Source organism: Pseudophryne corroboree, chromosome 9 (assembly GCF_028390025.1).
Source record: "Pseudophryne corroboree isolate aPseCor3 chromosome 9, aPseCor3.hap2, whole genome shotgun sequence".
NCBI classification, from domain to species: Eukaryota; Metazoa; Chordata; class Amphibia; order Anura; family Myobatrachidae; genus Pseudophryne; species Pseudophryne corroboree.
Window position 1 is genome coordinate 386,759,943 of NC_086452.1, and position 27,207 is coordinate 386,787,149.

The 27,207-nt window shown below is 42.9% G+C and overlaps 1 protein-coding gene across 1 annotated transcript in view; it reads right to left on the reverse strand.

Annotated features, from left to right (window-relative positions):
* Nucleotides 1–24,217, reverse strand: part of LOC134958831 (parapinopsin-like) — a 106,373-nt gene extending 82,156 nt beyond the window's left edge. The window contains exon 1 of the mRNA XM_063941545.1: nucleotides 23,857–24,217. Coding sequence (XP_063797615.1) covers nucleotides 23,857–24,217 — 361 coding nt within the window. The remainder of the gene's footprint in view (nucleotides 1–23,856) is intronic.
* Nucleotides 24,218–27,207: the final 2,990 nt, after the last annotated feature.

The following is a 27,207-nucleotide window of genomic DNA, read 5'->3' on the forward strand; positions in this document are numbered from 1 at the left end:
ACGGGAAATTATGTATTGAATGTTACAAAATGGAAGGGACGTAGCTTACGCTGAACCAATGTTTAGACTGTAACCCCTCCTTTTGGGGAAGAGATGTGGGCTGGCCAACTATGGCTGAATGTGAAATGTATGTATAAAAAGGCTTGCAGACCAAAATAAATCAGAATACTTTTGAGACATATCCTGTGTGGTAGTTTCATTTAAGTGTTCTCCCAACGCGTTGGCCCCTGCTTCAAAGAGGTGACTTGATACTTGGAGAATTATTTACGGAGCTGATGAGGCAGAGCCATCATTACATGGGGGCATCGTTGCCGGAATGACTGATTCAAGAAGGGACATCTAATGAATAATTTCTGTTTTGGAATTGACCGGCTCTCACAGACTCTGATAATACCCGGGGTGAGTAATAATTGTTACTCAAAATCAGATTCTCTGAGTGTCGTTCTAAGTACATTATAGAGAAAAATCATTTATGTCCTTTTTGACCGTCATCATAGAACCCGATTATCTTGTCACACATCCCCTAGACTAACTGAATTATATTGTATTGCTTAACTTAAAGGTGTATTGCTTGTTGCAGCTTAAAGCAGATAAGGCGTATTGCTTGTTGCAGCTTAAAAGCAGATAAGGCGTATTGCTTGTTGTTGTTTATATGTTGTATAAGTATATTGTGGTTGAAAGTTTGTTTCAAATTTGTTTGTCAAATGCTTTATTAGCGCATGCAGAGCAACCAGTGCTGTGTTAGGGTACAAAGGAATACCTTGGTTGAAACTTTATGCAAAACTAACCAGTGAATTTTTTGCAATATAGATAAGCATCTCAGCATGAGAAAGGTGTTTTTACAGAATTGTGATTATTGTGGGATGTCATTTAAATTCTCAATTGTTATCAGTGCATAGAAATGAACCATATCCTTTATGCTTAGCTGATTAACCTACTGATCATTTTAAAAATACCAGCAGGGTGTCCAACAAGTTTTCAGAAATGTTAGAAGATTGAATATGGTGTTTAGATTGCATGTATTGTAAATATGATATATTACAGTCAGACAAGTTAAATTAATCTTCAGAAGAAACAGAAAAAAGGAGATAAAAGTGTGTCCAGACAAAGCCTAAGCCAGTGATACATAGTTAACTTCTCGCACAACTAGACATATCCCTCTTCGCCGCAAGTGGATACGGCCACACCCATAGGGCTTAATTACCCCGATGGGAGGGAAAGGGAGAAAGAATGGAAACGCGTTCACCTATAGAGATTGTTGTGATGAAAGAAGGGAGGAAAAGCATCAAACACATTGATGCCATTCTTAAAAGGGCCAATTTTCCAAAAGACGGAATATTGGATCCACAGGCTTGGAAAAGATTTCAAGTCACAGACGGTCACTGGTTACAGAGAAAGGGTTATCTGGACACTGTAAATATATGGCAAACTGTTTCACAGGAAATTGAAGGTGAAAAAACAATGAGAAGGGAAGATGATTTGTCTGATGTAATGCCACCACCCTATGCTTCAATAATACATAATATACCCACTGAAGGTGTAGCAGGGGGGTCAGCTCCCTCAGTAGTACCAGTACAAGCAGAACAAGAGACACCTGCTGTTACAGGAGCCTTATATCCCTCACTAATACCAATGCATGCAGAACAAAATGCACCTGAAAAACGTTATTTAAATGTTTTAAGTTTTGTAGAGAACCCAGAAGGTACGCTGGTCCTTAGAGATGGTGTAACCAGTATATGGATGACATACCTTTGTGCTATAAATTATTTGAGGTGTTGGTGTCAGATACTAAACAGTTGTGTTTTCTTGCAGAAACAGGGCACAAGGTGTCGCAAGACAAAATTGGACGGTGTGCTGACATAGTTAACTACCTAGGTCATTATTTGGCAGTAGGCCAAAGACAGTTAAAACCCTCAGAGGGTGGAGCCTTGGTATACATTTATTAAGAGATACACATGTATGACCAGATGATAAATCTCTGAATACAGTAATTTTTTTTTTGGTAAATGATATGTGCATGCATTCAAGTTCATATCCAAAGAAAGTATAGAAGGTAATACAAATATTACACTTTATCATGAATAGGACATTATGGATACACAGTCAGAGCCAAACCATCAACTTATGTATAAATCATGAAGAAAAAAAAAAATGTATATATATATATATATATATATATATATACATTTAGAACTGTGGTTAAGCAGTAGATTTTGTATGATGTGTACATCTTACCTCTGACAGTATACAACTTTGATACAGCTGCATACTTGTCTTCCTCACCCCCAAAAGTGGGGAGTATACGGAATATAATGTGGATGAGTAAGACAATTACAATTATTACATTGCATTTATAAAAAAAAAAAAAAAAACTGACAGTAACAGGAAAATAATTTCTCTAGCATCCATAGGGAATAATGGGATGGTGAATTACAGTGTGTTAACTGAAATTAGTGTGTTAATTAGTGAATTAGTAGTAGTAATAATAAAGTGTTGCTGCCAACTTTTATTAAGGGGAAATGTCATGAGTTATGCAAATCTAAGGGTAACTAGCATGAAATAGATTCACAAGCTTTCTATGGTAGGATGAAGTTTAATGGAGAAGTATACATTGTGTTTTGGCATGGGACCAAAATAACAAATTATGTGATAATGAGAGGGATCGTGATGGTGATAAAGAAAGCTATAGCATGTTTACCGCAGATGTTTGGGTTGATTAAAAACAACATTGTTTTAATACAACATAGTTTAATGCTAAAAAGGAACTATAGTATGTGTAACAGGTGTTAAGGGGTTATTTGAGAAATGAATAATAAGGCCAGAGGTGTGATCTATTGTTTCAAAGACAGTAAAGTTTCTTTACTGATAGAAAGAGTTTATAGGAGTGTGGAAAATATTTTTCAATTAATATGTGTAATGTTGAGAATAAAAAAAAAAAAAAAAAAAAGGTCATAATTTGACAGGGAAGGTTTAAAGAGTTAAGCATTATTAATCTACAAAAGAGACAGGAAAGGCAGAATTTGAATCATGGCATGGTCCAATCATTGGTTCAATAGTGGTAGAATTACACCCAAGCCTCTGCTCAGCCTCTCTTCTATATAAATCTATTTTGTTGTTGTTGTTGTTTTTTTTTCTGTTTGTTTTTTGGAATCCAGCAAAGATATATTATCCAGAGACTGATTCAAAACTACAAAATGATTTGATGATTCAAATGTGTCACACAAATTATTTAAACAGTTACAAGAATATCAAAAGCTGCAAGAACCTTGGAAAGATATTTAACCAACACTAAAACACACAGTCCGGCACAGGACAAATCACTGAGAGTTATGGTGAGAAGTTGCTTATGTTTCGGTTCCATTACAGATCGCATAGGATGGTCCTTGGCAAGTACCGCTGACTGCTGATACAGCCATTGCAAAGGCTGCAGAAGAAGGACATCTAGATCCATGAGCTTGCAATGAAATGAGAAGGTCAGAGACCAGAGCTTAAAGGAACCTAAGACTAAAATAAATAAAACAATTGTATGGAGATACAGAGACTGTTACTACTGTTACTACCACAGAGTTGTATTTGAATGAACCCTTCAATCAAGATAGAGATGATTATGATCATTGATAATAGACTATGTGACTAATATCCTACAGAACTTTTAACATTTCTGAAAGTATATGGAAGCGACGTTATTTATAACAGCATTAGGACTTGTTTTCTTTTTATTTGAAGAGAGAGCAAGCAGACGTGTGGTGTAGGTATAAGTACTCATCCATTATTGTGGATGGGAATTATTTCAATAAGACCATTCCTTCCTCTTTTCTAAACAGGAAATCCAGAGGGATTTATAACTGGTGTAACGAACACCCTTTGAAAATCGTGGTTGTGAGTATTATACTCCACTTGAAGATAGATGTATAGATTAATGCATGGATAATTTAATAATTTATATTATTCCAAGGAGTATCCAGTCCAGCAATACCATTAATTGTTGGAAAGATTTTGGGTACTGCTTCTATATAAATTGTATTGCTAATTATTATTATAATTGTTAGATATGTATACAAAGACATCAGCATTGTATAGTAACAGACCAAAGTTCTCTATGCAAGTTACATTTGATGTGATTACCAAGACTTTATAGAGTTGTGATAATAGTGAAACAGCTACATGTGTATAAGATACATCAGTATCTCAAGAAAGAACCACTGGTGATAATATCAGCTACACATATCGGGTGTATTTCAGTGAATGGAAATAAAATAGGTCAATAATACAGGAAAAATGAACTTATGTAGATAGAAAAGGTTGATTTAAAGGGAATGTGAAAGGATTGTTACAATACACAAACCTAATGTTTCTAGATGTGCTAGATATAATGAGCTAGGTATATAAAAAGTAATGGTCACATAGGATGTTCATTAAAGTTTATGATTTAGTAAATGTATTTTACCGGGAGTAGATTTAAAGGTTAAAAGAGATATCATACATAACGGAGAATGTTAGTTGTCACTATGTCCTTAGGATATGATATACAATTGGTTACCTATTAATTCTGAAGATGTTTGTTATTTAAGAAGATTAATTTAGCAATTTTATACAAAAACACATAATAACTTAAGAAAAGTTTTCTTGCAGGATGAACTATTCCTAAAAAGAGTAATTGACTCAGTAATCAGGAAACATGTTCCTGCCACCAGAGCATCAATAAAACCTCGAATTGGTAAAGGTGGATAATAAGTTCTCCTATGGCTAATGAAGTCGTATGATTAATCAACTGGGAGTTGACGTTTTATTTCATTTAAAAGTTATTGATGACATGATTGAACTTTATGATAGGATATTCCAGGACAGTGGATATTTATGATGATTCCAGGACATTGGACATGAACTATTATACTACCACATTGTTCTACATTCTCTAATACCACAAATTGGAGGATATTGTTGATTTCCGGAAATAGCACTTTGAGTTCACTGCTGTGCTTATTTGACCAAAGACATTACAGATCCTGATACGCGTATTGCCAAGTATATAAAAGAGGCCCATGATACAGTTACAACACAGGTTTCTGATCGATTACTTAACAGCACAGACAGGAGGCTATTGTATGACCTTGTATACACAGACAGGAAAGTTGTATTGTACTTTTATTACCAATGAAACAGACAATGCTCAAGAAATAGTGAAAAAACATGTACAAGAGATAGAAGATGCAAAACTGACATATGCCAACAAACATAACATCCCTGACACTCTAGAGGGTGAATGGGGTTGGTTATCATGGCTAAATCCAGTTTCATGGTTTAGTGGAATTAAAGGATGGATTGTAGGAATACTAATGTTCCTTCTAAAAGCTATTGGAATTGCAATTATATTATATTTGTGTTTTAAGATACTGCTTTGTTGTTTTTCAGTCTGTCAGAAACGAATAAGGAAAGCCTTTGAATCTTCCAGATATAAGACATTGCAGAAGAGTCTGGCAAAGAAAGTCCAACAACAGTCTGCCCTAATGGATATGAGTCAACGGTCTACCAACCAAGACCAAGAAAAAGACATCAATCCTGTTGCAGATAGGGTGTAGCTTCCTACCTGTAGGAGATGGGTAGCCACTGTATCATTAGAGTAGACTGTTATTGCATAGACTTGGTAGGAAAATGCCAGATACGGTTGTAATATTTGTTTATTATAAAAAAGGAGGGAAAATGATAGCGTTAATAATTAGCCACTATATTGGGTTATAATAATCAAATGCTTTAATATATGAAAAGCTGTGTTTAGGCAAGGTTTGGACATATTTCAGACTGATATATAGAATATTGGAACTATAAGTTAGTCACGCACACCATTGTTTGAAAGGGAAGTAGCTAGCGTCCTGTTCTCTCATGAGAAACAGAAATGCATCTAAATGTAGTTCTCAGAGGAAATTGAGAACAATAGATAGGCGGATGTGAAAGGATGTTGCCAGGGCGTAGTGGAGCTAGGGATGTATGACGTTATTATGCTATACATTTACGGGAAATTATGTATTGAATGTTACAAAATGGAAGGGACGTAGCTTACGCTGAACCAATGTTTAGACTGTAACCCCTCCTTTTGGGGAAGAGATGTGGGCTGGCCAACTATGGCTGAATGTGAAATGTATGTATAAAAAGGCTTGCAGACCAAAATAAATCAGAATACTTTTGAGACATATCCTGTGTGGTAGTTTCATTTAAGTGTTCTCCCAACGCGTTGGCCCCTGCTTCAAAGAGGTGACTTGATACTTGGAGAATTATTTACGGAGCTGATGAGGCAGAGCCATCACATTTGCTATTATTTTATATAGAGTGTCAGGAAAATGATAGTTAAAATCGGACGGTTTTTGCAAGTTTTCATAAATTTTACCCCACTGCATGAGACTACCTCTTTACAAGCATTAATTTTATCCTTCCTCTGAACAGAAAAATTAAAATACATATGTGTATGTTCTTCCTGTAGCAGCAGATACGATTCTATAAGAATGTGACTCAAATAGTAGATGACCAATCTTTATCCCATTATGGTTTGCTGGACTGTCCAGCTAACATAACAACTTTCTATTAATTTAAGATCAATTTAGCAATATTTTCACATAATTTGTTACACTGAACTTGATATCTTGAGTTTGGGGGGAGGGTTCAGGTTTGTGGGGGGGTCACATTTGGGGGGATTATTTTCTTTAACACATTGCGAGATGTTCAGATCTGGGGGGGGGGGTCAGTTTTGGGGCATTGTTTTCAGTAAGAGATTGGGGGTTATCAGGTCTGTAGGAGGTCACATTTCAGGCATTATTTTCATTAAGGGATTGGTGGGTTGTGAGGTAAGGTCAGTCGGGGCATACATAATGTTTTTAATTTATTTTAATTAAACAAGTAAATAGTTAATACAGCTACTTCCATAGCGGCTCTAGTGTGGTGTAACGTTTATAAGAGGCTCTACCATGGCATAACATGTATAACAGGCTCTACCATGGTGTAACATGTATGAGGGGCTATACTGTGGCATAATGTGTATTAGCGGCTCTACTGCAGTGTTACGTGTATAAGCAGCTCTACTATGGTGTAACATGTATAAGCACCTTCACTGTAGCATAACATGTATAAGCAGCTCTACTGTGTGGCGTAAAATGTATAAGCAGCTCTACTGTATGGCGTAACATGCATAAGAGGTACTTCTGTGTGGTGTAATGTGAATAACGAACACTACTGTGCGGTATAATGTGAATTGGTACTATTCTGTGGCCACACCCTTTCCCCATGAAGCCACACCTCTATATTTTTGTTGCCCTCCTTTGGCGCGCACTGCACATATTTTAAACATGGTGAGCACCCAAAAGAAACTTTCACCCTATGCTCCACGAGGTCTAGAACTGTCCCTGTTCTTAAAATTAAGGATTTTGAAATATTTTTCTTTTCAAATGTAACATGCCACCACATGTTGGCCAGGTACCCAATTCAGTACACCGGGGAGGGGGCGCCAAAACATACCCTTGCTCCGGGCACAATGGGACCTAGCTATATCTCTGTATACAGCTCACAGCTCATAACTGAATGTTCTGCAACAAGCAATAACTTTTATACCCAGACATCACAAAAGCTGTTCATAATATAAGTCAGTGACATAATATCGTCAGCTGATGAAAATTATGTGATCACATTGAAATATAATGACAGTTGGTCTGAATTCTGACCATTCCCACCAGTGTCAGTAATGCTCAAGAGAGAGTGAAGGGGTAATGTTGGGGTAGGGAACACAGTAAGGGGATAGAGTGGTGCGTACTCTCCGACACTAAGGAATGCATATATCAGAGTTTAACCAAGAGTGGTTTATCTAATTTGTGTGTGTGTGTGTGTGTATATATATATATATATATATATATATATATAATTTCCTCTCTCTCTCTCTCTCTCTGTATATAAATCTCCCTCTCTCTCTCTCTATTGATGAAGTCTAATTTCTGACGAAACGCATTGGGACTGCTGTACCTGAACCTCTTTATGGACAGATAAGCCTTTTAAAAATGTATATTTTGTACGTTTGCATTTTTACCATTTCTTGGAAATTTATGGGAGACAAGATATACCCGATCTTCTATATGGATAGATAGTCTTGAATTTTCTTTTATCTTGTACGCTTGCATTTTTAGAATTTGTTTTTATCTATTGTATTAAAATTGTATAAAAAAAACTTTTATATTCCTGGCAGTGGATTTTAAATTGTAGGATATGCTTGTCCTCAGAAGGTTTTTTATATACAACTAATTTTATGGTGAACAATGGTATGAAAACTGTACGCGCTATGTTATATTTGTCTTATCTCTTTCATACACTCAAATTGGTCGTATGACCGAAGAATGACTATATCAGATAAGTAGTGTCCTTCTACTAACACTCGGTCCACACTTTATATTTTTATATATATAAATCCGAAAGCCCTCGCTCACTCACTCAGTCACACACTGACTCATCACTGATTCTCTTACCGATATGTTAGGAAGCTGTACTTTAACATAGATATTCTTCAGGCAGGAAATAGGAAAACTACGTAATTAGAATTTGAATAAACCACCTCTAAGGGAATGAAAATGGGGTTGACATAATGACGTCATTACCGATGCTTGACTTGCGTTGTGTGAACGATAACGCCCAAATGGACAACAGAATCAACATTTGGATTGCACCTCCAGTGTGTAGAATTTAATAAACTACAAAAATGTGGAAGCCCTCACTACCTCACTGACTGACTCATCACTAATTCTCTTACTTTACTTCCCGATGTGTTAGGAAGCTGAAATTCAACATAGGTATTCTTCAGGAGGGAAATAGGAAAACTGCATAATTAGAATTTAAATAAACCTCCCCTAAGGGGATGAAAAGGGGGTTGACATAATGACATCATTACTGATGCGTGGGTTGCATTGTGTCAACGATAATGCCGAAATGGACAATCGGATCAAAATTTGGGTTTCACCTCCAGTGTGTAGAATTTAATAAACTACAAAAATGGTCCTGTCACTTTTTACCGTATCTGCTACGGGTGCTCCTCGGGTAACGGCAAGAAGCATGGATTTATATTTACTTACATTACGACATCTCAAATTTACATCTCTATAGATTTACCAAATTTTTAACACTCATTTATATTTACAATCGTGAAAATCAGAAACTCCCGTGTGAAGAACTGCTGATATATATATACATTCACACAAATATTACTAGTATAACGTGTACTGCTGTTCTGGAAACAAGTCAGTATAATTCATGGTGGCAGGTGCTTTATAAAGTGTAACAATACATAATGCAGCTCTAAGGTAGTTTTGCTTAACTTAGCAAAGCATTACAGAGATTTACTGTATATTTAAGGCAAAGGAGCCTCAGATGTACCCCACTGTGCATTGGCTATGTCAAGTATATGATTCATAGAGATGGTTAGCTGGCATATAGTTTTCTATTGCTGGTAATGTTCCTCTTGTAACCATTCACTTTTTATATCTGTAGTTTATGTCTAATAGTCCCCTGGGTGCCATTAGAATGCGGAGGCTGGGAAAATTAGACCTAGCTTATGCATATAAGACACATGATGGAGTGTTAGGAATCCTGCAGTCTTTTCATATGAAAGATAATGGCTTTATAAAATGAATTTATGGCTTATAAAATGAAAGATATGTACCACACCAAGCTAATCATTTAAATGATCTTTTCTTACCTTAGTATTAAAATGAAAATATATTTAAAGGTTATTTTTTATTAACTTTGTACTCATGGCAGATATGTTTCTCAATGTATAAAAATCTCTGTCTTTAGCAAATGAGAAATCTATGACTATTATTTGGGATGCTTTAGAAGTACGACACATAAAAGCGAGGAGGAATGTCTGGGATTTCCCTGGAATAGCAGAAATTATACTTTTTGAAATACGGTATGGAAGCTAAATTATACAGCAAGGAGTATATTATCCCCTGCTGTTATCTCATGTTTTATATTATCCCATGCTGTAATACTCTCCCCTTTCCTGTCACATCAGCTCTATTAGGTGGCGATGTATCAAGCCTTGGAGCGTGATAAAGGGAGAAGTTGCCCAAAGCAACCAATCAGCTGCTGTCATTTATCTTGCACAGTCTTTGAAATGACCGCTAGAAGCTTATTGGTTGCTTTAGACGACTTCTCCACTGTATCACTCTCTAAAGCTTGATAACCATAAACCAGTGACGTGCGGTGGGGTGAGGCAGGTGAGGCAGAGCCTTTCCTGTCATACTTACATTTAAACCAGGGTTCTGACTGAATAAAATATATGAAAAATACTGATAATTTGTTTGAAATATCTTCTTTGCATTATTCTAATAATTTTTATAGCCCATACTCTGGAGTAAAAAGTCTATGGCAGGTGAGGCAGTGCCTCTCCTGGCTATCTCTGATCAAAACTCACCATTTCCAGGAGTTTATACTGCTGCACCTGTGTATAATGATCAGATGTACCCTTTGGCTCATATATTGCATGTAAATCTGGCTCTGGGGTTAGCCAGTGCCTCCTGAGCCATTTAGCTCACCGCATTTCCCTGCCATAAACATATAATTCTACATATAAATAGGAGAGCGAAGGTCCAGTGCAAGGTTTGTTGGCACCCTATGCACCTCATCCTGTCACTTGTATCCTGGCTCCTCTGTGCTGCCTCCCTCCCATCCTGTCACCTGTATCCCGGGTTCTGTGTGCTGCTTCCTCCCATCTCATCACCTGTTTCCCAGCTCCTCTTTGCTGCTTTCTCCCATCCTATCACCTGTTTCCCAGCCAGGGGCGGAACTCTTGGAGGCAATGGAGTCTGTTGCCACCAGACTCCAGCCCTGAAGGGTGCTCCTGCCTCCTCCATTGTCTCCCAACCCTGCCCTTCTTGCTTCAATAGAAAAGCTACCAAGCAGAGGCGGAGCGCCGATCAGCATCAATTGCCGCTCCGCCTTTGTGACCTAGAGACTCAGTGAAGGGGTCACTAAAAGATCCTCCTCTCACGAGACACAGAAGTCTTAGGAGACAAGGAACCATGGCACCACGCCGGTGTGTATCTAACACACACCAGGAACCGTGGTGCCAGCATGGGACATGAGCAGTCTATCTCTTAACAAAACATCTCTCCTGAGGGGTAGAGAGCAGCGACACTTACAAGGACTCACTGCCATTCAGTGGCTGGCTGAGAGCTGACAAGTGCTGCGGAAGGAAGGAGGTATTCCCGGGCAGTGCTGCACATAGCAGGAGGACCCGGAGGCTCTACCTCCACTGCTTTGGTACAGATAGAGGTTCAGAATCAGCGGACATCCCCAGTGGAGGAGAGCATAGAGGTACGCCCCCTGAAACCCCGTCCTCTTATGCCACGATCAGTGCGAGTGATATAAAAAAAACCAATCAGAGCGCTGGGAGCACAGTTTAGCATGGCCCCCGGCCATAGTACATGCGTTGTACACTGCTCCTGCTTCCCCAAAAGTCTACAATGTGCTGGCGCAGGGTACAGCTGGCACCCTGCTAATCCGCCACTGCTGCCATTGTGTAAGAGCGTCAGCGGGAATTGGGATGCTGTTCCACTGCACACTCGAACCAACTTTTCCGTTCCCTCCATGGCTCTCTCCCTTCTTTCCATGTCTCTCTCTCTTTGTCTCCCTCTCCATCTCTTTCTCTCTCTCTCTCTCTCTCTCCCTGTCTCTCTCTGTCCTGTCTCTCTCCCCATCTCTTTCCATCTGTCTATCTCCCTCCGTCTCTGTCTCTCTCTCTCCCCATCTCTGTCTCTCTCCCAGTCTCTGCGTCTCTCTCCCTGTCTCTCTCCCCATCTCTGCATCTCTCTCCCTCTATCTCTCTCTCCCCATCTATGTCTCTCTCCTACATACCCTCTAACATTTTACACATAAAAACCGGTACAAATAGGAAAGGGGGCATGGCCACGGGTAAAGGGGGTATAGCCATGCCCCCTTTCCTATACTTTCAATGGAAATTTGGAGAGTCAAAAATCGGCACAAAGGCCTATTTGGCAGGTACAGACCATAAAAAAAAAGGTACTGTACCTGCCAAAAAGGTACAGTTGGAGGGCATGCTCCTAGTCTCTGCGTCTCACTCCCTGTCTCTCTTCCTCCATCTCTGTCTCTCACTCCCTTGTCTCTCTCTCCTCGTCTTTGTCTCTCTCGCCCTTTCTCTGTCTCTCTCGACCCATCTCTGTCTCTCTCTGCCCCGTCTCTGTCTCTCTCCCCATCTCTGTCTCCCTCCCTGTCTCTGTCTCTCTCCCAGATCCTGTCTCTCTCTCCCCGTCTGTTAGGCGCCGGGGTCCGCTCGTCGGTGCGGCCCGGCGCCTAGCAACCAGGGACGCCGTACGAATACAGCCGCCGGCTCCCTGGCAACGCTAGACGCCGGGCGCACGGAGCCGCACGGACCCTAGCAACGGGGACGCCACTGGCGGACCGCGTTCCCCGTTGCTGGGTCCATTTAAATTAAGTAAGGGCACCTGTTTCCTGGCCGTGCAGCAAGGCAGCTGCACGGCATTCACGCAATTAGCCCTGTCAGCAGTTGATTGGAGGGCTTCAGTTTATATGCTCTTGCAGTGCCTCACACAGACGCCGGTAATAGCTTCCTGCATGCTGTATCTGTTTGCTGAGAGTGTTTCCAGTCTTGCTGTATCCGGTCGTTCCTGTCCTCAGTTGTCCTGCACTCGGAAGTCATCATCTTGTTCCTGGAGTCCTGACTGAGCACCGTTTAAACATCCAGTGGTGTTCGTGAGTCGCGGCGTTGCCGTGTGTTGCGGCTTGGCCGCTTTATTATTTATTACTTATTATTTGTGTTTCGGAGCATTTTGCAGAGGATTCCGCTCCCACAGATCCACTCTGGTATCCAGCGGTGCTGGGTAGGAGTAATGGACTAGTGGATTTTGGTTGTCCTTTTACCTGGCGGTTTTTCCGCACATACTTCAGGTTTGGTTAATTAGCTTGTTGCCCTTGGCCTGTTGTTAGTCAGAGGTCCTCTTGTCATCATCCTGCCTCGGATTTCCCTTTGTCTCTCACTAAGACCGGGGGGCACCGGAGTTGGGCAGACATAATCTGCCTTTCAAACGTGGCTGCCAGGGGCTCAAGAAACCATAGTCTCGCAAGGGATTTCCGATAGCACGGGTGAGACAATAGAGTTAGGGCTCCAGGGGCAACTAGTCTTTCCTGCTCCCGTAACCAGCATTCCGATCCAGTACTCTGGCCATTGTCATAAGATCTCCTCCGGTCAGGAGTACTGGAATCATAACATTATTACCGGCCTTACCAAAACTTAAAATTAAACAGGGTTTAATTTTTTCCTTATTCAGTTTTGTAAGAGTTATCGGCCTCATGAATCCCACAGGTTTAGGGCCAAATCCTGGTCAGCTCCTAGTCAGCCAGATTCAAGAACTTACTCAGATGGTTCAGGATCTTTCCCTTCGGGTGAAGTCGCAGGAAGATCTTTTACGAACTTCCCCGAGGGTAGTCCCTGAACCAAAAATGCACTTGCCTGACCGTTTTTCTGGTGATAGGAAAGATTTTTTTAATTTGAAAGAATCCTGTAAACTTTATTTTCATTTAAGACCGATCTCCTCAGGTACTGAATCTCAGCGGGTCGGGATTATTATTTCTTTGCTCCAGGGGGATCCTCAGACCTGGGCATTTGGTTTAAAAGCAGAGGATCCGGCGTTGTTGTCAGTAGACGCTTTTTTTGGGTCTTTAGGGCTTTTGTATGATGACCCTGATAGAGAGGCATCCGCTGAGAGTCAGTTGCGCGCTCTCAGACAGGGTAGAAATCCTGCAGAGGTTTATTGTACAGAGTTTCGCCGTTGGTCGAACGACTGTGGCTGGAATGACCCAGCCCTGCGCAGTCAGTTTCGCCTCGGCTTATCAGAGTCTATAAAAGACAGTCTCCTTCAGTATCCCGCTCCTGAGACTCTCGATAAACTCATGGAGCTTTCTATTAAGATTGATCATCGTCTCAGAGAGCGGAGGGCTGAAAAAGGAGCACCTGTCAGGTCTACTCCATGTGTATATTCCATTCCTGAGGACGTAGAGGAGCCCATGCAGATGGGTCTCTCCCGGCTGTCTCCAGAAGAAAGAGCCAGAAGGCAAAACTCTGGTCTTTGTTTGTACTGTGGGGGTAAGGGACATTTTGCCCGTAATTGTCCGAACAAGTCGGGAAACGCCTCGACCAAGTGAATTGTGAGGGGGTTCACTTTGGTCTGCAGCTTATCTCCTCGAATAACTCCCTTTTAGTCCCAGCTAAAGTTTCCTTTGGCAGCCTCAGTTCTTCAGTGTCGGCTTTTGTTGACAGTGGAGCTGCAGGGAACTTTATGGACTTAACTTGGGCCAAGGCCTTAGGCATTCCTCAGTTAGCCTTGGGTAGGTGTATCACCATGCATGGTTTAGATGGGAGTCCTTTGTCCAATGGGGTTATTTCCCTCTGTACACCCCCTGTACTACTTACGGTAGGAGCTCTTCATTCCGAAAAGATCGAGTTCTTCCTTACCCATTGCCCAGCAGTTCCAGTGGTTCTGGGTCACCCTTGGCTGGCCTTTCATAATCCCACCATTGATTGGCGGTCGGGGGAGATTTCACAATGGGGTACCATCTGTAATAAGGAATGTATTACGTTTCCCGTCAGAATAGCAGCTGCCATTCCCGAACTCATTCCCGTGGAATACCAGGACTTTGTTGATGTGTTTTCCAAGGGCAATGCGGACATTCAGCCTCCCCATCGGCCTTATGATTGTGCTATTGAGCTAATTCCTGGTGCCACATTGCCAAAGGGAAGGTTATATGCTTTATCCGGGCCAGAAACTGCGGCCATGAATGAGTATGTTAAGGAGAGCCTAGGGAAAGGATTTATCAGGCCATCTAAATCCCCTTTAAGTGCAGGCTTCTTCTTTGTGGAGAAAAAAGATGGATCACTCAGACCTTGCATTGACTTTAGAGCCCTGAATAAGATCTCAGTTAAAAATACTTATCCTCTGCCGCTGATTTCTGTCCTCTTTGATCAGCTGCGTTCGGCTGTGATTTTTTCTAAAATTGACCTAACGGGAGCGTATAACCTCATCCGAATCAAGTCTGGAGATGAGTGGAAGACGGCTTTCAGTACTCAGTCGGGTCACTACGAGTATCTGGTGATGCCGTTCGGCTTGTCTAACGCTCCGGCAGTTTTCCAGTATCTCATTAATGATGTGCTCCGTGACTTCCTAGGAAGATTCGTGGTCGTTTACTTAGACGACATCCTGATTTATTCTGACTCAATTGAACAACATGTTACCCAGGTGCGTCAGGTTCTTCAAAAATTACGTGAAAATCATCTATATGCCAAGCTGGAGAAGTGTGAGTTTCATGTCACGGAGGTATCCTTTTTAGGGTACATTATTTCCCCTCGGGGATTCTGCATGGAACCTAAGAAGCTCCAAGCCATCCTTAGTTGGGCGCAACCCACCAATTTAAAAGCAATTCAGCGCTTTTTAGGGTTTGCGAATTATTATAGAAGATTTATTCATTCTTTTTCCGACCTGGTTGCTCCCATTGTGGCACTGACTAAGAAGGGAGCGGATCCTACCAACTGGTCACGTGAAGCTGAGTTATCCTTTCAGGCCTTGAAACAAGCTTTTGTCTCAGCTCCAGTCCCCAGACATCCCAACCCAGAATTGCCCTTCGTTGTTGAGGTTGATGCCTCGGAGGTTGGAGTGGGGGCTATCCTATCTCAAAAGGATCCGGAGTCTCTGGAACTACATCCTTGTGCCTTTATGTCCAGGAAATTCTCATCCGCTGAATCCAACTACGATGTTGGTAACCGGGAGTTACTGGCTATTAAATGGGCTTTTGAGGAGTGGAGGCATTGGCTTGAGGGAGCAACACATACCATTTCAGTATTGACTGACCACAAAAATCTTCAGTACATCGAATCAGCTAAGCGGCTGAATGCCCGGCAGGCTCGTTGGGCTTTATTTTTTACTCGTTTCAAGTTTATTATCACTTTTAGGCCAGGTTCCAAGAATACCAAGGCGGATGCCCTGTCACGCAGTTTTCTTCCAGTTCATAATAACAGTCCTGTTACTCCCATACTTCCGTCTTCAGTCATTTGGGCAGGCCTCACACAAGATTTATTTACCCAGTTAAAGCAGCTTCAACATCAAGCTCCTGGAAATACTCCTGCTGGTCGTCTTTACGTCCCTGAGTTTTTGAGAGCTACTGTTTTGACTGAGTTTCATGATAGCAAAGTTGCCGGGCATCCGGGGATCTCTAAGACTTTGGAATTAGTCTCCCGCTCAGTATGGTGGCCTGGTCTTTCTAAAGACATTAAGGAGTTTGTTTTTTCTTGTCAGGTCTGTGCACAGTATAAGGTTCCCCGTTCCTTGCCTATCGGGCAACTTATGCCCTTAAATGTTCCTCTCAGGCCATGGTCTCATATTTCCATGGATTTTGTGGTAGACCTCCCTCTGTCAGCCGGATTCCGAGTCATATGGGTGGTAGTGGACCGTTTTAGCAAGATGGCTCATTTCATTGCTCTTCCCCGACTGCCATCTGCCCAGGGATTGGCTGTTTTGTTTCTCCGCCATGTTTTCAGACTTCATGGGTTGCCCACTGATATTGTTTCTGATCGGGGTCCACAATTCATTGCACAATTCTGGAAGTCTTTTTGTGCTTCATTAAAGATGAAATTGTCTTTAACATCCGGCTACCATCCCCAATCCAACGGGCAAACCGAGCGAGTTAATCAATCATTAAAACAGTATTTGCATTTGTACTCAGCCAAACTCCAGAATGATTGGTCCGAGTTTCTTCCTTTGGCGGAGTTTGCTTACAATAATTATTGTCATTCCTCCACTAATGTGTCTCCATTCTTTTCAGTTTTTGGTTTTCACCCCAGAGCTAATTCTTTTTTTCAACATTCTTCAGTTTCCTCGCTAACCTTAACCTCTCATCTCAGAGTCATTTGGAAAAAAGTGCACCTTGCTCTCAGAAAAGCGGCCTTTCGAGAGAAAAAATTTTCTGACAGGCTCCGACGTCCTTGCACTTTTAAGGTGGGAGATAGGGTATGGTTGTCGACTCGTAACATTAGACTTCGACAATCCTCAGCTAGATTGGGCCCCAAATTTATTGGACCATTTCATATTATTAAAAAAATCAACCCAGTTGCTTTCCGGTTACGTTTACCAAGAGCACTCCGGATCGGAAATACATTCCATTGCTCCCTGTTGAAACCATACGTTTCTTCCAGTAGATTTCCTCGGAAGATCTCTCAGGGGAAATCACCAGTAGATGTACAGGGACAACAGGAGTTCTTGGTGGAGAAGGTTCTCGATTCCAAATTGTCCCGGGGTCGGCTTTATTTTCTGGTGCACTGGAGAGGCTATGGTCCAGAGGAAAGGTCTTGGGTCCTGGATAAGGATCTCCATGCCCCGAGGCTCAAGAGGGCATTTTTTCGGGAATTTCCTCGGAAACCTGGCTTTAGGGGTTCCTTGGCCCCTCCTCAAGAGGGGGTACTGTTAGGCACCGGGGTCCGCTCATCGGTGCGGCCCGGCGCCTAGCAACCAGGGACGCCGTACGAATACAGCCGCCGGCTCCCTGGCAACGCTAGACGCCGGGCGCACGGAGCCGCACGGACCCTAGCAACGGGGACGCCACTGGCGGACCGCGTTCCCCGTTGCTGGGTCCATTTAAATTAAGTAAGGGCACCTGTTTCCTGGCCGTGCAGCAAGGCAGCTGCACGGCATTCACGCAATTACCCCTGTCAGCAGTTGATTGGAGGGCTTCAGTTTATATGCTCTTGCAGTGCCTCACACAGACGCCGGTAATAGCTTCCTGCATGCTGTATCTGTTTGCTGAGAGTGTTTCCAGTCTTGCTGTATCCGGTCGTTCCTGTCCTCAGTTGTCCTGCACTCGGAAGTCGTCATCTTGTTCCTGGAGTCCTGACTGAGCACCGTTTAAACATCCAGTGGTGTTCGTGAGTCGCGGCGTTGCCGTGTGTTGCGGCTTGGCCGCTTTATTATTTATTACTTATTATTTGTGTTTCGGAGCATTTTGCGGAGGATTCCGCTCCCACAGATCCACTCTGGTATCCAGCGGTGCTGGGTAGGAGTAATGGACTAGTGGATTTTGGTTGTCCTTTTACCTGGCGGTTTTTCCGCACATACTTCAGGTTTGGTTAGTTAGCTTGTTGCCCTTGGCCTGTTGTTAGTCAGAGGTCCTCTTGTCATCATCCTGCCTCGGATTTCCCTTTGTCTCTCACTAAGACCGGGGGGCACCGGAGTTGGGCAGACATAATCCGCCTTTCAAACGTGGCTGCCAGGGGCTCAAGAAACCATAGTCTCGCAAGGGATTTCTGATAGCACGGGTGAGACAATAGAGTTAGGGCGCCAGGGGCAACTAGTCTTTCCTGCTCCCGTAACCAGCATTCCCTTCCAGTACTCTGGCCATTGTCATAAGATCTCCTCCGGTCAGGAGTACTGGAATCATAACACCGTCTCTCTCTCTTCCCGTCTCTCCCCATCTTTCTCCCCATCTCTGTCTCGTAGCTGCAGTAAGCAACTTGATGTGCCTGTGATCCAGATAGCCCTGCATCCAAAGCTCCGCACCCCATGGCCACGTTGCAGTGTCTATGTCTTATCAGAGCGACCGGAAGCACACTCTGCATGTCTCCCAACCACAATGTTTGCGAATGCGCGCTGTGCCTGCAGCAGTGCGGCCCAAAACAGCAACCTTCTGCCAGTCCGAGAAACAAATGACACCCTATAACCTGAGCCAGCCCACTTCTGCCCCCAGATAATATTAATTTGTACCACAATCCCCTAACACTAAAACATCCTTAGGCACTGATCTTTGCTTGAAGGAGGTTCTGTAGTCTCAGGGGTGTAGGAAGGGGTGGGACCTTAGCAAGAAGAGGGCAGGGTCCCGGGGAGAATGGACTTGTATACATCAGCATTTGGGTGACTGGTCCCAGGAGAGGGAGCAGTCACCAGGCAGAGAGAGAAGGGGGTGGGCATTGGATACTGATGTTGCTGGCTGCCCTACACCAGACACGTCAGACCATGACATGTCTGTAGTCTTGGCTCGACAGCAGCTGGTAAGTACGGGGGTAGTAGGGTTGCCACTTCATGCATCATCGATTCTTGGAGATCCACCACCCCATTCTGTCTTCTAGAATAATAATCTATGCTTTGTCCCTATATTGTCTCTTGAGCCACTTAGGTCTCTGCCTACACTACAGCACCCCACTGCACTCCCACCTCAGACCGGCTTTCACTGAATGGAAATGCCGCGAGTCTGGAAATGCCAGGGCCTGCATGAATTGTGGGTAGCCGGTGCCGTCTCGCAGTGCATACTGAGGGGTCTATTCATGAAGCAGTGAAAAGTGTGGAGAAGTGAGCATTTACAGTTTGCATACTATACAATTGTATGGAGCAGCTGATTGGTTGCCAGGGGCAACTTCTCCACAGGCTCACTTCTCCACTCTTTTCACTGCTTCATGAATAGACCCCTCATAGAGGCAGTCTGAGTGGAGGCTAGTGTGCTTAGTGGTGGCGGCGGCGGCGGCAGTGTCAGCAGCAGAGGTGGCAGTGGTGGATATCTACTCCCCCTACAGACGCTTGTTAAAACGTAAGGGAATTGAATAATCTAGACTGCTCAAGGTGACCATGGTGTCTGGGTTGGGCAGAAGAAAGGGAAGAAACTGGGTGCTGGGTGTCACAGACATTAACTGCACTCTGAAAGTGCACTCATTGACAGCCATCCATGGCTGTCAGTGAGTGCTCTATCTGGTGGCAGGCAGGCCCGTCTTTTAGTATGGGCTCGGTGGGCAATTGGCCAAGGGAAATAGGCTGATAACTGAGGGTCCCCTTTTTCCAGGGGTACCAGATTTTTGAAAATCGGCCCTGGGGAACCGGAGATATACGATTTCAAAGCAGTGGTCCCCATCTGAGCCTGTCAATTGCTCTTCTCAGCCAGATATCTCAGGTTCTGTCTGACTGAGAGTTTTTCTGAAAGTATACTCCAAAAGCTGGGACTCTCCCCTTATGGTGGACACTGGCAGCTTGTTTCTACTATGCCCAGAACCAGAGATATCAGCCTTCCAGCAGCTGGTCCCTTCTCCAGCTCCACACGCCTGGTATGCAGTTTTATATTTTTATCGGGGGATTGCTCTGGCTCCTGAACTCTGAATCCTAAGTCCCCAGTATCTCCTGAAAGGTGGAACTGTCTAGTTGTTTACCCATTTGAAGCTAAGAAATATATTTCCAGGAACTGGAGATATCTGCAGCCAAACAAGCTGCCCTCCCACCAGAAAATTATGACTATTAAGCCCACTCCACTATCAACCCCTCCCTTGCATATTAAATACCCCCTTCCATACTGGAAGTCATGTACCGGGTCCCCTTCATTCAGCCCAATGCCCCATCCTACAGTTTAGTGTTCTCCCTCCTGCCCCATCTTCCACCATCTGTGCAGTAAAGGAGTAAATCAGAAAATACTGCTCCAGGTCTTACATGCTGAGCGGAATATAGAACACCCCCTATCGCCCACGGGACATCAAAGCTTCCACTGATAGCACCCCCCACCCCTATCGCTGGAGGATGGGTAGGGGCCCCAGTGCATTGCTTTTGCAGGTAATTCCTGTGACACTCAGCACCCAGTTTCTTCCCATTCTCCAGTCAGCATTTAGGTCTTGGGTTAGTGTAAAAGGAAGCCAATCTCACAGTGGCTTCACTTTAAAGGAATAAATGTTATTTGTGCAGTTGGATATGCAAGTTCTCATTTGTTGTGTATAAGTTACCAGGGTAGATACAGGCGGGAGCAAATGTGACCAAGTTGATTTTTAAATTAAATTAAGTGATCTCACATTGCCCACAAACCTTCCATATGCTGGTACTCCTTGTACTGCGAACCACACAGATACTGTATCCAGCAGCTCAGCTGCAGGCCACACCCCTGAGTGGCAATATATATGCCCACAGGTGGAGCTAGACACGCCTTTTGGGTGTTCTGCTACCACCTGCAATCTCCCTGAAACTAGTTTTCAAAAGTAGGCAAGTATGGCTAAGTGGCCCTCATTCATATGTGGTTGGAGGTGATATTGCTGCTGCTTACATAGAAATATGGTAATGCAGCAGACAGCGTCACACCTCCTGCAGCATTACTGAACTGAACTGCAACACCATCAGCTGGCTGCGTGACCCATGGAGTCGTGCAAGGTGGCTGCTGCAAGTCCTACCCAGATCCCATGTGTTATTGTGGCTCCGATGACTCATAATCCACGATAAGTGCCCTATGTTGGACTGAATCTTTAACTGTCCCATATAGACAAGACAGTCCTAATTTTTAGATTGTCCTGCCAGCAGCCAGGATGCTTTTCCCTATGGCTGTGATTGCTCTTCACAACAGCTCACTGATGAACTGGTGCTGGTGGCAATGGAGCGAATTCTCCACAGGAGTGTGGGTTTATTGGTGGCGACTTAGTTGTTTAGAAGTGCAAGACACACCCCAGAGATTATGTGATCATGCTCAGGATTTTGTTACCATGATGTAGCAACACCTCCTTTTTAGAGGTAGGGGGTCATCTTCTGATTTGGCATGCCTTTAATAAAGCCATAAACAGTATGTCTCACTGGCCAATGTCTCTACTAAATTTACAAATCACCAAAATATTTATGGACAAATAGAGATAGACTTACTAAACCTTCTAGAAAGGAAATATTGAAGTGTGGCATCCCGGAACTTGGTGTGTGTTCCCTTTAAGAACATTTGCTGCAGCTCTGCAGCAGGAGAAATGCTGGGACAGAAGGAGTTAACTGCAGTCCTATGGTCTGGTCACATGGCCTCAGGAGGGATAGCTGATTGGTGAGAGGCTGATGGGAGAAGCAGAGAGTGCTGGGAAAAAGAAGGTGGAGGCGTGGTGTGTGCTGGCAGATGGAAGAACGTGAAGCAGAGTGGAAGCTGTGGGTTGGAGACAGCCGCAGGACACTGGGCATTGTGAGCAGTGCTGCTAAGGAAGAGGAGCGGAGTGTTGCTGGAGCATGGGTATTGAGATGCTGCGGTCGGAGGACCAGACAACGCCAGGCCTATTGAGAGGCACAGATGCCGCGGCCATCTTGAGGGAGGGTGAGGAGCCATTACAGCAAGAGCAACTAGCCTGAAACTCCATTCCCTGGGTCTGAGTGAGTACTGTTGGAAACTGACAGCCAGCCACAGGCAACTGTGCCTTCAGCCTCCACCACCTGTGTTACAGACCAACCAGTGTTTAAGAAGGGTGCAGCCAGCACTGTATTGTTCCAGTTAAGACCCAGAGAAAGAGAGCTAAAACAAGGACTGAGTTTATTACAAGTTGAAGAGAAATTCTTTTCAAGGGCTGAGTTTAAATACAAGGAGAAGAGACATATTGATGCTAAAGGACTGTGCAACACAGATACGGTAGATAGTTATTGCTGGAAGGACTGAGCTAATTATGCAAGAGTTAATCAAGCCCTGCAACTGAAAGAGACTGAGTTTGTTCCATGCAAAAGCCCCCTTATTGTAACATAAGTGTTGTTGTATGGAGACATTGTAATTTATTTGCTAGTTACATCCTCTTTGCAATAAAGAACTGAGTAGCATTGACATTTTCCAACCCAGGATCCACCCTGTAACTGTGTGCCCATTTCCCCATTGACACGCTGTGGCACAGCAGACTTTAATAAGAGCTCCAATGATATTTACTGGTGAAGACAATTGTTACAACCAAAGCAACGTCTTTTAATTAGCCAATCATCCCAAACCCAGAGTTCATTGCATATAAATAAAAAGTCTTCCTGTTGGAATTGCTGACTCACTCCTGATTTGTATCAATCTTTCCTACCTCTCTGAGCATGTTACTATGAGACAAGGTACAGGAAACAACACTTCAAGGGAAAGGTCTATCACAAAACCACCCAACACCTGTGATACCTCTCTCAACCACTTAGACATACCCTGCCAACTCCGGATGTGTTATAAAAGTGTTGCCCATAGAAGCCAATCAGATTCTAACTATTATGTTTAACAGTGTACTAGATGAACTAGAATCTGTTTGGTGGCTTTGACACTTTTTTAAGAAAGAAATGTACCCCAAATACTTTAAATACTTTTCTCTCTCTATTTCATATTGTTTTAGTAACCAGGATTTTATCTGTTTTGTGGTCTCTCAGAAACTGATCCGTTTTTGGAAATGCAATGATTTCAAGAATTATACATCGAGATTCTATTTGTATAATTAAAGGTATTGTTTAAGATACATTTATTATACAGTTACAGTAGTACAACTAAAATGTATTTTAGAAAAACATTTTTGTGTTTCATATTTTTTAGTTAGATTTAATTATGATCATTTGAATATTAAGAATTTAATTTAGTCTGCTTTTCTAAGCATCTGCTGTCTATGAAGTGGTTCACTAGAGGAGACCGAATCTCCTATAGTTGGCTCACTGAAATATTTGTGAGACTGCAATTTTTTTTTTATTTTCTAAGTATTTTCCAAATCTTGTCTTCTGGTTCCAACACAAATAAATTTGTTTAAAAACATTTTGACAGTTGTTCATATGTTGCAATATTGTTATCTGTATTTTTTTACAATCCACATATGGAAAAATTTCTCAAAAACATTCTGTTATTCTTTGACCTTCTTTATTCAGAATACCTAAAGCAATTTTACTAGCTATTTTGTTTTATTTACAAATCTGAATCAGGCCCATGATGCAACATTACAACAAAATGATAACTATAATCCAAATTGTTGATTTTGCTTAAAATGGTTAAATACATTTCAGCGTATCATATATTATATTCAATATTTAAATTTTTCTTGTTATAAGAAGAACTTACCAAAAAATGCCACAGCAAATCCTTCAATGACACAACCTACCCTTCCAAGGTTAAAGTAGCCAACAGCATTGGTTTCAACAGTCAGGAGACTTCCCAGGATAGTCACTCCTAGATCAGCGATTGCGAGGTTAACTAAAGAGTAGTTGATGGGATGTCTTAACTGACGATACCTAATTGTCACCATGATGACAGTGATGTTGAGGACTAGAGAAGCGGCACAAAATATTGCCATTATGATTGCAAGTATGGTATAACCAATCCGTGGCATAAGGACCTTTCCCACTTGGTTTCCTTCAGTGCTGAAGTTCATCCCTGGCTGCAGGTTGTTCATCACTGGCTGTAGGATGTCTTCATGAGCCATATCACCTTGAGGTCTAACTAATTTAACAGGAGTCAAAAACTGTTCTGTCCCTCCCGAGCATTACCAGCTGTCTCTGAACATGGTGATTTTATGAACAAATGATATGGCGCAGATTACAGAACACTTAAATCCCAAGATCCGGATTTGTATGACATAATTCCCCTTTCTCATTACACTTTTTAATTATTGTAATATTGCACTTTACAAGATTTGAACCTGGCCGAATGAATGACTTCCGAAATGTTCTTACAGGATTAATTATGCATTCGACATAAAGTCTTTATAATTGAAATAAAGGTGAGATTGGAGTCAGCAAACATAATTTTTCAACAGTGTTAATTCTTGTTAGATTTTTCTACACTCTGATTATCTCTAGCCTATAATTTATTAGGATAGCATACTTCTGTACCCCGTGTTGCACATACACTTATGGTGATATTGAAAAGTACCAATAGTGGTACTGTCCAGTTGTTCATACATACTGAATAGTAACCATTATAGTGGATAAACTTCAACACACAGAACAAAAATAGTAGTCATATGCAATGAACCATGAATGCAGAAAAAGTACTTATAGCCCTGTCCCCTCCATACAGCACTACTATTCCTGGTATTAGCTCCCCATCGGTTGACCAAGGAATATACCTTTTATTCTGCTGTTCATGATATTTACAGTATTCAAGAATTTACATAATTCTGCCCAGCCACAATCTAACTTTGAAATTAATTGAGGTACTAGTATATCCAATAGTTTGGTCAGCACACGCTCCAGTTTTAGCTACTCTTTCTTAATGAGCTTCTTGCCCCCAAATCTCAGCATTGAAACTTAACTACATACTAATACAGCTAATAAATTTATATAGGACCTCCTGGGAATACTTTACTTTGAAGGTCCTGTTTGATACTTCGCCTACAGTATAATGCTATGGGAAGTTCACAAAGCAGTACTTAGGGGTCACCTTATTACCAGAACCTCTAGGGCTAAAAATAGGAATTTAATACCTACCGGTAATTCCTTTTCTCATAGTCCGTAGTGGAGACTGTGGTCTTGCACTTTAGTACCATGGGGTATAGATCGGGTCCACTGGAGCCTGGCACTTTAAAACTTTTAGTTTGTGCATGTGTGTGCTGGCTCCTCCCCTCTATTCCCCTCCTACCAGACTCAGTCTAGGAAAACTGTGCCTGAGGAGACGGACATGATACGAGAGAAGAAACAATACAACAGCGGTGAGGCAACAAGCCAACACACAACCATAAACGAAAGAGGGGTGCTAACCAGAACAGAGGATAGCAACACCAACCTAACCCAGATAACACAGCTATCCCAACAACAGAATGGGACCGCAATGTTGGTCCAACCAAACACTTACACAGTTAAGCATGAACGAAGCACTGAGGCGGGCGCCCAATATCCACTACAGACTAGGAGAAAAGGAATTACCGGTAGGTATTAAATTCCTATTTTCTCTTACGTCCTAGTGGATACTGGGGTCTTGTACTTTAGTACCATGGGGAAGTCCCAAAGCTCCCAAACGGGTGGGAGAGTGCTGAGACCCATGTAAAACCGCCTGACCAAACTGAAGGTCATCCATGGCCAAGGTATCGAACCTATAGAATTTAACAAACATGTTTGAACCAGACCAAGTTCCAGCTCTGCACAACTGTAGGGCTGATACACCCTGGGCAGCCGCCCAGGAAGACCCCACCAACCTCGTCGAGTGGGCCTGAATAGACGTTGGTAAGGGCAGAGCTGCCGAAGTATAGGCCTGTTGAATGGCCAACCGGAGCCAACAAGCAATAGATTGCTTAGAAGCCGGCCGACCAATCTTGGTGGCATCATAAAGGACAAACAGCGAGTCAGATTTCTGATGACGTGCCATCCTTTTGACATAAATCTTCAGAGCCCTGACCACATCCACGGACTCAAGACCAACGGAAGTGTCAGACAACACTGGAACCACAATAGACTGATTCACATGAAAAGCTGACACCACTTTAGGCAAAAACTGAGGGCGGGTCCTAAGTTCCACTCTGTCTGCATGAAAAATCAAATAAGGGCTCTTACAGGATAAGGCCCCTAATTCAGAGACACGTCTGGCAGACGTCAATGCTAATAACATCACCGTCTTCCAGGTTAGAAACTTTAACTCCACCCTATGTAAGGGTTCAAACCAGTCTGATTGGAGGAAGGACAAAACCACATTGAGATCCCACTGAGCCGTGGGAGGAATTAAAGGTGGTTGTATATGAAAAACACCCTTAAGGAAAGTCTGTACTTTCTGGAAGAAAATAGAAATCGACGAAATCTGGACTTTGATTGAGCCTAAACGTAGGCCCATATCCACCCACGCTTGTAGGAAAAGTAGAACGTGACCAATTCTAAATTCTAGCCTTTTTAGCACGCTTGGCATCAGTGGTAGAGGAGGGAACAGGTACACAAACTGGTATATCCACGGTCTCGTCAGCGCATCCACTGCTACAGCCTGCGGATTCCTTGACCTGGAACAGTAGTGGCTTAGCTTCTTGTTGAGTCGAGAAGCCATCAGATTGATCTGCAGACAGCCCCACCGGTGAACTACCTGTTGAAACACCTGGGGATGTAGGCCCCATTCCCCCGGATGGAGGTCGTGCCTGCTGAGGAAGTCCGCTTCCCAGTTGTCCACTCTTGGAATGAATACGGCTGAGATGGCCCTTGCGTTGGCCTCTGCCCAGAGAAGGATTTTTGAGACCTCTCGCATCGCCGCTCTACTTCTTGTTCCCCCTTGTCGGTTTATGTACGCCACCACCGTGGCATTGTCCGACTGAACCTGGATCACCTGATCCTTCAGGAGATGAGAAGCCTGCAGAAGAGCATTGTAAGTTGCCCTAAACTCCAGGATGTTAATCGGCAGAGCCGATTCCTGTCTCGACCATATCTCCTGGAACAGGGCCCCTTGGGCCACAGCCCCCCAACCTTGGAGGCTGGCATCCGTCGTCAGTAGAATCCAAGA